Here is a 12,756-nt window from a genome sequence, read left to right on the forward strand (position 1 = left end):
CCACGATCTTCGTGAAGACCGTGGGGACAGGGACAGACCGAAAGGAAGAGCAGGTTGATTGCCACACCTGAAAGATGTCTGGATGCACCTCTGCGTGAGCATCCTTAACGGCAGCTTGTGAAGGTGCTTTGTTCAGGGTACGCAGACGAATGGGGCGTTACCCGCCATTTTTCTTGGGAACGATGAAGTGCGGGGCTGTAACCCACTGAACAACATGGTTTTGAGGGAAGGACTCGATACCCGTTTCACTAGAAGGGTGGTGACCACTACCCGAAGTATGGAGGCGTCCCTGCCTCTGACAGAGGAAGAAATGATGCCCAAAAACCTGGGAGATTCTCTGGGGAACTGGATCGAGTAACCAAGACGGACCGTCCTCATTAGCCACCGAGACAGTGTGGGCAGCTCTCGAGCTCCCAGGGACTGTAACAGGGGGACCAAGGGGAAGGTCTGCTTCATCATTCCCACAGGGGGTGGCTCGTTGGCTGGCGGAGCTAACCATATGTCGCAGGGGTTCCCCGGAGGGAAGGTTGGCTCCGCCTTTTTGCCTGCCTGGCGGGACAACTGCACGCACTGTCGGTTTGAGAGTGGTGGCAGCTTTTGTGTGTACGACCCTACGCCTCGACAGGGCGTGAGGTCGGGTTGCCGGGCACAGTCCAGTGGAGTGTGCGATTGGCTGCAAGTACACCCGGGAAAACAAAAAAACTCTGTGAGTAAGTGGGCGCCAGGCCCTAAAAAGGGCCCTGCTTTGGAGACGAGGCAGGAGGGGTCCCGTACCGACCGATCAGAGCCGTGGCTGTGAAGGTCAGGCCCAATGTTGTTCTCCCTGGTGTCTTCCCATCAGTGTCCCTTCTCGCGAGAAGGTTGCTGACGGGGTGGAGGTTTCCCCCTCAACCTTCACTTCCAGGGTGCTGCCTGTGGGGGCACAGGAACCGGAGCCAATGTCGAAGGGGTCCTGGGCTACCTGGAAGGATCTCGACTTAGCCTTTGGCTGCCTCACCATCGAGGGATGTAAGGGTTGACATCACTTCTGCTTCCTCCTGAGCTCGACCGCTGGGGGTGGAGCTCCGAGTAGCAGACGAAATGGTGGCTGGTTCCCTTAGGAAGACAGCCACCCGTGACCGCAACTTCTGAATGACAATCTGCCCACAGTGCGGGCAAGATGTCAACGAACACTGCTTCAGCGTGCTGGACGCCCAGACACCTAATGCAGTGATTGTGTCCATCCCCCTCCTCGATGAGGGTGCCGCACCCAAGAGAACAGCGGGACATGCCGCGCAGGAGAATGCTCAGTCCTGAAAAGGACCTTTTTAGAAAAAATCTCTAACACCTCCGGAACCACCGAGACGCCCAGGGGAAGGTCGCTGCAGGTATGGCTCTGAAGAACAAAAGGTAAATGAACGCCACCAAAAGGTGGCGTGCTCCAGAGCGCCACCCTGTACAAAGACTGTGTCACCATAACTTTGTCATCTTGTATTCGTGTCTGCACCTAGTCTTGTTCACCATGTTTTGTCTGGTCTTGTCTGTTACCCAGGTGGTCCTGTCTTGTTAGTCTTCCCCTTGATGAACACCTGGGGGTGTTCATTTAAGGGGGGGCCTATGTCATGAGTCGGCCATCATGTCATGTCTATTCTTAGTCTTGGTGCAGAGTCATGACATATCCTTAGATTGTGCGTGGAGGGAGAGATAGTGATCCTATCGGCTTGCGATACTCACTATCTGGTCTGTGTCTTTGTTCCCGCCATCTCGTTTCCTCGTTAGCTTTCCTTGAGTGTTCATCCCTATCACCTGGTCCTTGTTAATTATCCTTTGTCTGTCTCCCCTATAAAACATCCTCATGTCTATTGTCCTGTGGTCGGTCGTTGAATGTATCTGAATATACTTGAATATACTTGTTGCTGTACTCCCCCGTGTCGTGCTTCTTGCCTAGTTCCTGAGTGTTAATTCCTGTCTACCTTGTTCCTGTTTTTCGTAGCTCCTGTCTAGTCCTATTAAGTGTTTAAGTTTAGTTCATGTCTAGTGTTTAGTTCAGTTTAAGAGTCAATTAGTCTTCGACCGGTTTTCTTTTGTGTGTTTGGTTATACCCCATCGTGGGTCTTTCTTTTTTGTTCTTTGTTTAAATAAAAAACCTTTTGTCAACCCTGGTACCGCTGCCCTACCGTTTTTGATTTATCTACTCCTTTAATATTATCCAAATATCACTCTATTATCTCTGACACTATATCTGAGCATGCTGTTAAGATTGGACTGTTCACGCCACTCACACTTCTCCCTGGTTTTCTCCTGAATTTCGTATCCTCAAGGTATCTGGTCAGCAGCTTGAGCATCTTTACAAGAAAACTGGCCTTACTGTTCATCATTTGGCTTTTCAAGAGCATCTAAAAAAATAAAAATCAGCCTTACATACAGCTCGCTCTGGTTACATCTCGGCCATTATTAATAGAACTCTAATGGCTCAACTCTAATTATCTTTTTTTTTTCAAAGAAACAGAAAAAATAAGAGCATCCAACATACAAAGTATAGGGTCCCCCCCCAAAAAGCAAATAATAATTATAAATAAATAGATAAAGAAAGAAAGAAAGAATGAAACATATTATATGTTTACACATGAAAAAAAAAAACCTAAACATTAGAGTTGAAAGATTTGTATACAATAGTACGATAAGTATACAGATTATATAATTTTCACAAATACGCCCATAGTATTGTGAAACATGTCATTTTCGTGTCTTAACATACCGGTGATTGGGCATTCAAAGACTCAGGAGTCATCGGGCATCAAGGCAGGATACACCCTGGATGGAGTGCCAACCCATCGCAGGGCAAAAAAATAATAATAATAACAATAATTATATTAGTACTAGTAATAATAATAATAACACTAGTAAGGATTATGGTGATAAACAATAATAAATTCAACCTACACAATGATGTCGGAGCATCTCCCTCCCAGAACTCTCCCAAGAACACAGAAAGCTACCAGTTAGTCGTTCTATATGCGGTTCCAAATATTAAGATGTTATGAGAATTTTTTCTTAGCACAATAAGCATGACACATACAAAACACACAGGGCACGCATGTGTCTTCAATTCCTCCAGAGGCAACACATTAGCTAATTCTCAAAGCCAACTTTCAAATGTCGGTCCTGATTTGTTTTTCCATTTCTGTAAAATTGCCTTTTTAGCCAGGATCATGCACAGTGAAACAGCTAGTGATTGATATTTATTTAAAATTCCTGCTAAAATTCCAACAATTGCAACTTCTTGTTGAGATGTTAAGGGGATTGTATATGCCTCTGAAAGGAATTCAAATATCTTCTTCCAGAATGGCCATATCTATTCACAAAACCAGAAAATGTGGGCTAATGTGCTCACAGCAGTTTTACACTTAATACATATAGGGGATACATTTGGGTAGATTCTATGGAGTTTAGCCCTTGAGTAATGAAGTCTATGTACTACTTTAAATTGAATCACAGCGTGTCTGACATTGATAGAAACAGTCCTGAATACTTTTAAGACAGTTCTCCCATGATTCATCGGTCAAATCCATCTCAAGGTCCTTTTCCCAGGCTCGCTTGACTCCCTCAGTGTTCGTGTTCACCTTTTCTAAAAGTAAGGTGTATAAGAAAGACACAATGCCACGATCTGTCGGAGTGCGGTTTATTAGAGATTCAAGAGTATGATGTGTCGATAGGTTTACAAATCCCGTAAAGTGTGTCCTAGTAAAATTTCTAACTTTTAAGTTCCGGAAAAAATCAGTGGGTAGAAGGTTATGTTTTTCTTTGATTTGACTAAATGAACCAAATATATTGTCAATATACAAATCCCTCACCGAAATTAAACCCTTCTGTGTCCATTGGAGGAATCTTGTAGCCCCGGTGAAAAGGCGTGATTATAGCATATTGGGCTGTCCACATATACATGGGGAAAATCTAGAAAAGATTTGATTTGCTTCCATATTTTAAGGGAGTTGCTTATTATTATATACCCGTTATACAATCAATTTTCACCGGCTATTCAGCAAAGCCTCCAAACACCTCTCTATACAAGATGTTCTTTCAAGCCAAGCCCACTCTGGTGTCTCCTTTGATTCCAAAGGATGTTTCCACCAGGAAAGTGGTCGCAGATTTGCCGGTAAATAATAACCTTTGAAAAAAGGAAGGGCAAAACCACCATTAGCTCTCATTTTACAGTGATGTTTTTTAGATTTCCTGACCGTTTTGTAATCCCAGATAAACGGAATAATAGTAGAGCCCAATTTTGTAAATAACTTTGATGGTATAAGGGCTGGTATACAGAGAAATAAGTATAGAAAATGAGGAAGCGTCACCATTTTGATTGTGTTTATCTTTCCTGCTATAGACATAGGTATAGTCTTCCAAAATTTAAGGTTTTCGTTCAGCTGACTAATTTTTTTTGCTAGTTTGTTTTAAGTCCTCCGCCTGTGTTGTAATTACGATGCCCAGATGTTAGAACGATTTGTGAGCTAATTTAAAGGGAGTAGAATTTAGAAAATCTTTATCTATATTGGGGCTAGAGGCATTAACTCACTTTAATCCCAGTTTATTGCAAATACCGACACGTTTTTAAACGTATCTGATAGTTTTAACAGGGGTGGATAGAAGATTCTGGATTCACTATATACAGGAGCATGTCGTCTGCATACAGAGATATACTTTGAGCCCTACCATTAATTAAAATAGGAGCAATTTCAATACTCTATCTCAGGGTTACTCAAATCTTACCCTGAAGGTCCGGAGCACTGCAGAGTTTAGCTCCAATCCTGATCAAACTTGCATACCTGTGATTTTCTAGTGATACTGAACAACTTGATTAGCTTGCTCAGGTGTGTTTGATCAGGGCTGGAGCTAAACTCTCCAGTGCTCCGGACCTCCAGGGTAAGATTTGAGTAACCCTGCTCTATCTCATACTTTCTGCTAGGGGTTCTATCGCTAGTGCGAATAGGTAAGGAGAAAGTGGGCAACCTTGTCGTGTTCCCCTATACAATGTGAATGAGCCAGACAACGTAGAATTAGTAAGAATAGATGCTTCCGGGTTATTATATAAAATTTAGATCCACTGAATGAATGTGGACCCAAATCCAAATTTTTTAATATTTCGATTCGATTTGGTCAAATGCACGGTGTGCATCTAGTGATATTAAGGATGTTCTGGTTGCATGTTTAGTGTACATTATATTATGAAGACATCTCAGGTTAGACTGTATATGACGGTTCGGCATAAAACCCGTTTGATCCTCATGTATAATTGAACATATATAATCGTTCAGCCTATTGGCCAACACATTACTAATCTTTTTTTTTTCGATTGGGAGAAGAGAGATAGGGCGATATGAGAAGATCTCCATCCATCCATCCATCCATCCATTTTCTACCGCTTATCCGGGGCCGGGTCGCGGGGGCAGCAGTCTAAGCAGGGATGCCCAGACTTCCCTCTCCCTAGACACTTCCTCCAGCTCTTCCGGGGGGACACCGAGGCGTTCCCAGGCCAGCCGGGAGACATAGTCCCTCCAGCGTGTCCTAGGTCTTCCCCGGGGTCTTCTCCCGGTGGGACATGCCCGGAACACCTTACCGGGAAGGCGTCCAGGGGGCATCCGGAAAAGATGCCCGAGCCACCTCAGCTGGCCCCTCTCGATGTGGAGGAGCAGCGGATCTACTCTGAGCTCCTCCCGAGTGACCGAGCTTCTCACCCTATCTCTAAGGGATCGCCCGGCCACCCTGCGGAGAAAGCTCATTTCGGCCGCCTGTATCCGGGATCTTGTCCTTTCGGTCATGACCCACAGCTCATGACAATAGGTGAGAGTAGGAACCTAGATTGACCGGTAAATCGAGAGCTTCGCCTTGCGGCTCAGCTCCTTCTTCAACTCAACTCAACTCAACTTTATTTATATAGCGCTTTTTACAATTTTCATTGTTACAAAGCAGCTGTACATGAGACACATTTAATACAAGTATGAATTCTAAAGCAGCCCCCCCGGCCAGGCAGATAGTGCAAAACAATATGCAAACGGTGGTGAGGAACCCAAAACTCCCATCGAGAAAAAAAACCTCAGGGGAACCCAGGCCCAACCAGGGGATTCCAGTTCCCCTCTGGCAAAAGCTGCTGCCTCTGCACAAGCTCATCAGTGCTTGCACAACAAGGCTTAATAAAAATATAAAAATTAAAGATTATCATTAACAATCTAATAGCATTTGAAATGTTGTAGAAAAAAACAAAGTTGTCGCGTCCTTTATCCAGCTCTATCCTCTTAGCACTTGTCAGGTCACCGCTTCCCATTCTCAGCTCTGCCATCAGGTCTGGGCATGAACTGCATCCTGCGGTAACCTTGGAACAAAGAGACAAGACTGGCTGAGAGTAGAGTACTGTTCTGCACTCTTTGATGCAACAAGTACATCATTTGTTGTTGGATGTGTTCCTGGTTCCGGTTGATCTAAATAATGCAGCCTAAATCCTCTGAGGATTAATATTATGGAGGTGTAGTGTATGCAAGATTAAAAAGATGAGTCTTTAGTCTAGATTTAAACTGACAGAGTGTGTCTGCCTCCCGGACCGTGCAGGGAAGAATATTCCAAAGTTTAGGCGCTAGATAAGAAAAGGATCTACCACCTGCACTTGATTTTGAAATTCTAGGTATTACCAACTGACAGGACCCCTTAGAGCGTAATGTACGTGGTGGTCTGTAATACAATAGAAGTTCATTCAAATACTGCGGCGCTAGACCATGTAGGGCTTTATAGGTAATAAGCAAGATCTTAAAGTTAATGCGATGCTTTATAGGTAACCAGTGCAAGGTTGACAGAACCTGGGTTATATGCTCATACTTTTTTGTACGTGTAAGAACTCGAGCTGCCGCATTTTGAACCAGTTGCAGTTTTTGTAATAGGCCCGCAGGGCAACCACCTAGAAGTGCATTACAGTAATCTAGTCTTGATGTCATGAATGCATGAATTAATTTCTCTGCATCTGACAGTGACAGCATATGACGTAATTTAGATATATTCTTAAGATGGAAAAATGCAATTTTACAGGTGTTTGCGACATGGCTTTCAAATGAGAGAGTACTGTCAAATACAACGCCAAGATTCTTAGCTGATGACGAGGATTTTATGGAGCATCCGTCAATCGTTAAGCAGTATTCTTGGTTGTTACGCATAGCAGTTTTCGGTCCAGTAAGTAACACTTCTGTTTTGTCCGAGTTTAGTAGTAAAAAATTGTTACTCATCCACATTTTTAAGTCAACTATGCAATCCTTTATTCGATGAAACTGCTGGGTTTCATGAGGCATCGAGGAAATATAAAGTTGAGTATCATCAGCATAACAGTGAAAGCTAATTCCGTGTCGCTTTATTATATCTCCTAGAGGTAGCATGTATAATGCGAAGAGCAGGGGTCCCAAGACTGAGCCCTGTGGTACACCGTACTGGACTTGTGATTTGCGGGACACCTCATTGTTTATTGCTACAAATTGAAAACGGTCGGATAAATAAGACTTAAACCATTTCAATGCTATTCCGTTAATGCCGACGTAATTTTCGAGTCTATGTAGAAGTATGCTGTGGTCAATGGTGTCAAATGCAGCACTGAGGTCTAGCAGCACCAATAACGAAATACAGCCACGGTCAGACGCTAAAAGCAGATCATTTGTAACTCTGATCAAAGCAGTCTCTGTACTGTGACATGCTCGAAATCCAGACTGGAATTCATCATTAATGTCATTCCTTTGGAGGAAGGAGCATAATTGAGTTGAAACTACTTTTTCCAGAACTTTAGATATAAAAGGTAAATTCGATATAGGCCTGTAATTCCCTAGTTCTTTAGGGTCGAGTTTGGGTTTTTTTAAAAGAGGCCTTATAACAGCCACCTTAAATGCTTTAGGCACATGTCCTAATGTCAGAGATGAGTTAATAATACTAAGAAGAGGATCTATAATTTCGGGGAGCATTTCTTTCAGTAGTTCTGTAGGTATAGGGTCTAGCATGCATGTTGATGATTTAGATGATTTAATGATTTTAGACAGTTCATCGTGATCTACTGTAGAAAATAATTGCAATTTCTCCTTAGGGGTGCTGTAGTTAGTTTGTTCAGCGGATTTCACTACAGGTTGCATTGTTATAATTTTTTCTCTTATATCTTGGATTTTACTTGTGAAGTAGTTCATAAATTCATCACTGTTATGCTGATAATCAGAATCTGACGTCGATGACGACTTATTTTTTGTTAATTTAGCCACCACGACAGACCGGTACAGCGACTGCATTACTGCAGAAGCTGCACCGATCCGTCTGTCAATCTCCCGCTCCATCCTTCCCTCACTCGTGAACAAGACCCCCAGATACTTGAACTCCTCCACTTGAGGCAGGAACTCTCCACCTACCTGAAGTGAGCAAGCAACCCTTTTCCGGGTGAGAACCATGGCCTCAGATTTGGAGGTGCTGATTCTCATCCCAGCCGCTTCACACTTGGCTGCAAACCGTCCCAGTGCATGCTGAAGGTAATGGTCTGATGGGGCCAGCACGACGACATCATCCGCAAAGAGCAGAGATGCAATCGTGTGGTCACCAAACCCGACGCCCTCCGGCCCCTGGCTGCGCCTAGAAATTCTGTCCATAAAAATTATGAACAGAACCGGCGACAAAGGGCAGCCCTGCCGGAGTCCAACATGCACCGGGAACAAGTCTGACTTACTGCCGGCAATGCGAACCAAGCTCCTGCTCCGGTCGTACAGGGACCGGATGGCCCTTAGCAAAGGGTCCCAAATCCCATACTCCCGGAGCACCCTCCACAAGATGTCGCGAGGGACACAGTCGAATGCCTTCTCCAAATCCACAAAACACATGTGGATTGGTTGGGCAAACTCCCATGAAACCTCCAGCACCCTGAAGAGGGTATAGAGCTGGTCCAGTGTTCCACGACCGGGACGGAAACCACACTGTTCCTCCTGAATCCGAGGTTCTACTATCGGCCGGATTCTCCTCTCCAGTACCCTGGCATTTCCCGGGGAGGCTGAGAAGTGTGATCCCCCGGTAGTTGGAGCACACCCTCCGGTCCCCCTTCTTAAAAAGAGGGACCACCACCCCGGTCTGCCAGTCCAAGGGCACTGTCCCCGACCGCCACGCGATGCTGCAGAGGCGTGTCAGCCAAGACAGCCCCACAACGTCCAGAGACTTGAGGTACTCAGGATGGATCTCATCCACCCCCGGTGCCCTGCCACCGAGGAGTTTCTTGACTACCTCGGTGACTTCATCCCGGGTGATGGGCGAGTCCGCCTCTGAGCCCTCGGCCTCTGCTTCCTCAATGGAAGACGTGACGGCGGGATTGAGGAGATCCTCGAAGTATTCCTTCCACCGCCCGATGATATCCCCGGTCGAGGTCAACAGCTGCCCCCCTCCACTGTAAACAGCGTTGGTGGGGCATTGCTTCCCCCTCCTGAGGCGTCGGACGGTTTGCCAGAATCTCTTCGAGGCCGACCGATAGTCTTTCTCCATGGCCTCGCCGAACTCCTCCCAGGCCCGAGTTTTTGCCTCCCCAACCACCCGGGCTGCAGTCCGCTTGGCCTGTCGGTACCTGTCAGCTGCCTCGGGAGTCCCACAAGCCAGCCAGGCCCGATAGGACTCCTTCTTCAGCTTGACGGCATCCCTTACTTCCGGTGTCCACCACCGGGTTCGGGGATTGCTGCCTCGACAGGCACCGGAGACCTTACGGCCACAGCTCCGAGTGGCTGCGTTGACAATGGAGGTGGATGACATGGTCCACTCGGACTCAATATCTCCAGACTCCCTCGGGATCTGGTCGAAGCTCTGCCGGAGGTGGAAGTTGAAGATCTCTCTGACAGGCGATTCGGCCAAACGTTCCCAACAGACCCTCACAGTACGTTTGGGTCTGCCGAGTCTGTCCAGCTTCCTCCCCCGCCATCGGATCCAACTCACCACCAGGTGGTGATCGGTTGACAGCTCCGCCCCTCTCTTCACCCGAGTGTCCAAGACATACGGCCGTAGGTCAGATGAAACAACAACAAAGTCGATCATTGACCTCCGGCTAAGGGTGTCCTGGTGCCATGTGCACTGATGGACACCCTTATGCTTGAACATGGTGTTCATTATGGCCAAACTGTAACTAGCACAGAAGTCCAATAACAGAACACCACTCGGGTTCAGATCAGGGGGGCCGTTCCTCCCAATCACGCCCCTCCAGGTGTCACTGTCGCTGCCCACGTGGGCGTTGAAGTCACCCAGCAGAACGACGGAGTCCCCAGTCGGGGCGCTTTCCAGCACCCCTCCCAGAGACTCCAAGAAGGCCGGGTACTCTACACTGCCATTTGGCCCATAGGCGCAAACGACAGTGAGAGACCTATCCCCGACCCGGAGGCGCAGGGAAGCGACCCTCTCGTTCACCGGGGTAAACTCCAACACATGGCGGCTGAGCTGGGGGGCTATAAGCAAACCCACACCAGCCCGCCGCCTCTCACCCTTGGCAACTCCAGAGTGGTAAAGAGTCCATCCTCCCTCGAGGAGTGTGGTTCCAGAGCCCAAGCTGTGCGTAGAGGTGATCCCGACTATCTCTAGTCGGAATCTCTGAACCTCACGCACAAGCTCCGGCTCCTTCCCCGTCAGAGAGGTGACGTTCCATGTCCCTAGAGCTAGATTCCGCGTTCGAAGATCTCCATTTTATCCTTTTCGGGTTTAGGTATTAAAACTATGTTAGCTTTATATAATGTAGGGGTAAGACATAACTGGGATAGTGAATGATTTATCATACGAAGTAACATGGGGAGAGATCTTCCCAAAACTTTTTATAAAATTCAGCGGTATAGCCATCCGGCCCTGCACATTTATTATTTGGGAGGCTAGAGACCACTTCAATAATTTCGCATAAAGTAATTTCTGCCTCTAGTCTCTGGAATGCCTCTTCAGGCAGTCGTGGAAGATTTATGTTGTCTAGAAATTGATTTAAGTCGTTTGTATCAACCTGTCCTTTAGATTTGTACACCTCTTTAAAAAAATCAACAAAGGATTCATTGATCTTTAATGGGTCTGTTATTATCTCCCCACTCCTCGTACGGATCTTGTGGATGGGTCTGGATGCTTGGGAGTGTCTAAGTTGTCTTGATAAACGTTTGTGAGGCTTCTCGCTTAGTTCAAAATGTTGTTGTTTAAGTTAACTCAAATGTTCTTAAACTCAATATGGAGGAGACAGAGATAATTATTATTGGTACTCTGTCCCTTAATTAAAAAAATCTTTGTGACTGTCTGTAACATCACTGGCACTCTCCTCACTCCATCAGTTACTGTTAAAAACCTTGGTATCATTTTAGATTCCTCCCTCTCCTTTCAGTTTCATAGCAACTCCATTTCTAAATCAGCATTTTACCATCTATGTCGTATTGCCGAGCTTCGATCATTCATTAGTGTAAAAGATGCAGAAAAGGTTGTACATGCTTTTTGTTTTCATGTAATGCCATTTTCATTGGACTACCCACCACCTCAATTGCCAAATTGCAGTACATTCAAAACTCTGTTGCACGGATACTCACTGGTACTGAACGTTCTGCCCATATCACCCCTATTTTGGCAGATCTGCACCTGCTACCAGTGGCATATCATATCAAATTTGATATTGTCCTGCTAACTTTTAAATGTCTGCATGGTTTGGCTCCTCGACGTCTCAGTGACTTGTTCCTCCCTTATACTCCGTCTCGCTCACTTCTGTCTTCTGACTCCAGTCTCTTCTCTGTCCCTCGGTATCATCTCACCTCCATGGGGGGTAGATCATGTTGTATCGTTGCTCCCAAATTATGGAATTAAATTTAAAGTTCACTCTGCTGTGCAAATAACTTGTCTGAATTCAAAACACTGCTCAAAACTAAAAAAATTCTGATTGTTACTTCTCATAAACTCTTTTTTACTTGATGTCTGTGTTCTGTTCTACTTGTACTGCTGTTTGCCTCATTTGAAAACCTTCCTTGAGCCCTGAAAAGGCACTATATAAATAAAACATATTATTATCATTATTATTATTAGGTGTAGATAAGGAATTACATGTCTGAATTCTTCACACATAGCAGGTGTAAATTCGTTCCAGAATAAAAAACACACGAGAGTGTAAAGGTTTGTGATGTAGAAACAGCTGTCTCAGCACAACCATCTCTAATGAGAAAACACTAAAAATATCACTTTACACTTCTTATCATCTGAGGTTATTCAAATTTCATTGCAACAAAGTCTCATTTGAATTAGTCTGTAATTAATAAATGTTGTGCATGATTATATTTGATTTATTTTAATATATTCATGCACTTTAATATATGCATTTTAATAAAACACCCAGCTCACTTTTCTGGATGTGTGTTCACAGTGTGTGTTAATGCAGAGCTCAAATTCCGATTATGGAACACCATACCTGGCCTCACATCACATCACTTAAACAAACAGACAACAATAACATTCTCACAGTCCTGTGTCCTTCACTCTAAAAATGGCTGGGTTAAAAAACAACCCAATTGGCAACCCAAGCGCTGGGTAAATATTGGACAGAACACATGCTGGGTTAAAGTAACCCAGCACACTGGGTTACACATGTTAACCCAGCATGCTATGTTATTGAAAAAACCCAAAATGTTGTCATTTTAACTATTCATGTGTTTAATTCTGGGTTGTTCTTGCTGGGTTATTCTTAATTTCTTCTGTACTTCATTGTCAATCAAGACAATTGACATTTATTTTTAAAAATTCATTTTT

General features: G+C 45.0%; 1 protein-coding gene across 3 annotated transcripts in view; it reads right to left on the reverse strand.

The window, feature by feature from the left end:
- Positions 1-12,756, reverse strand: part of igsf11 (immunoglobulin superfamily member 11) — a 148,062-nt gene that overhangs the window by 26,982 nt on the left and 108,324 nt on the right. Inside the window, exons 2-3 of one of the 3 annotated variants that reach the window (XM_056756569.1) lie at positions 2,738-2,793; positions 2,262-2,375 (exon numbers count right to left, since the gene is read on the reverse strand). The exons of 1 other annotated variant lie outside the window; for it this stretch is intronic. In XM_056756569.1, the coding sequence (XP_056612547.1) occupies positions 2,262-2,375; positions 2,738-2,770 (147 nt within the window). In that variant the 5' untranslated portion in view covers positions 2,771-2,793. The remainder of the gene's footprint in view (positions 1-2,261; positions 2,376-2,737; positions 2,794-12,756) is intronic. One more of the 3 variants, XM_056756566.1, reaches the window with a different exon arrangement.

The sequence above is a fragment of the Triplophysa dalaica genome, chromosome 9 (genome assembly GCF_015846415.1).
Source record: "Triplophysa dalaica isolate WHDGS20190420 chromosome 9, ASM1584641v1, whole genome shotgun sequence".
Taxonomy (NCBI): Eukaryota; Metazoa; Chordata; class Actinopteri; order Cypriniformes; family Nemacheilidae; genus Triplophysa; species Triplophysa dalaica.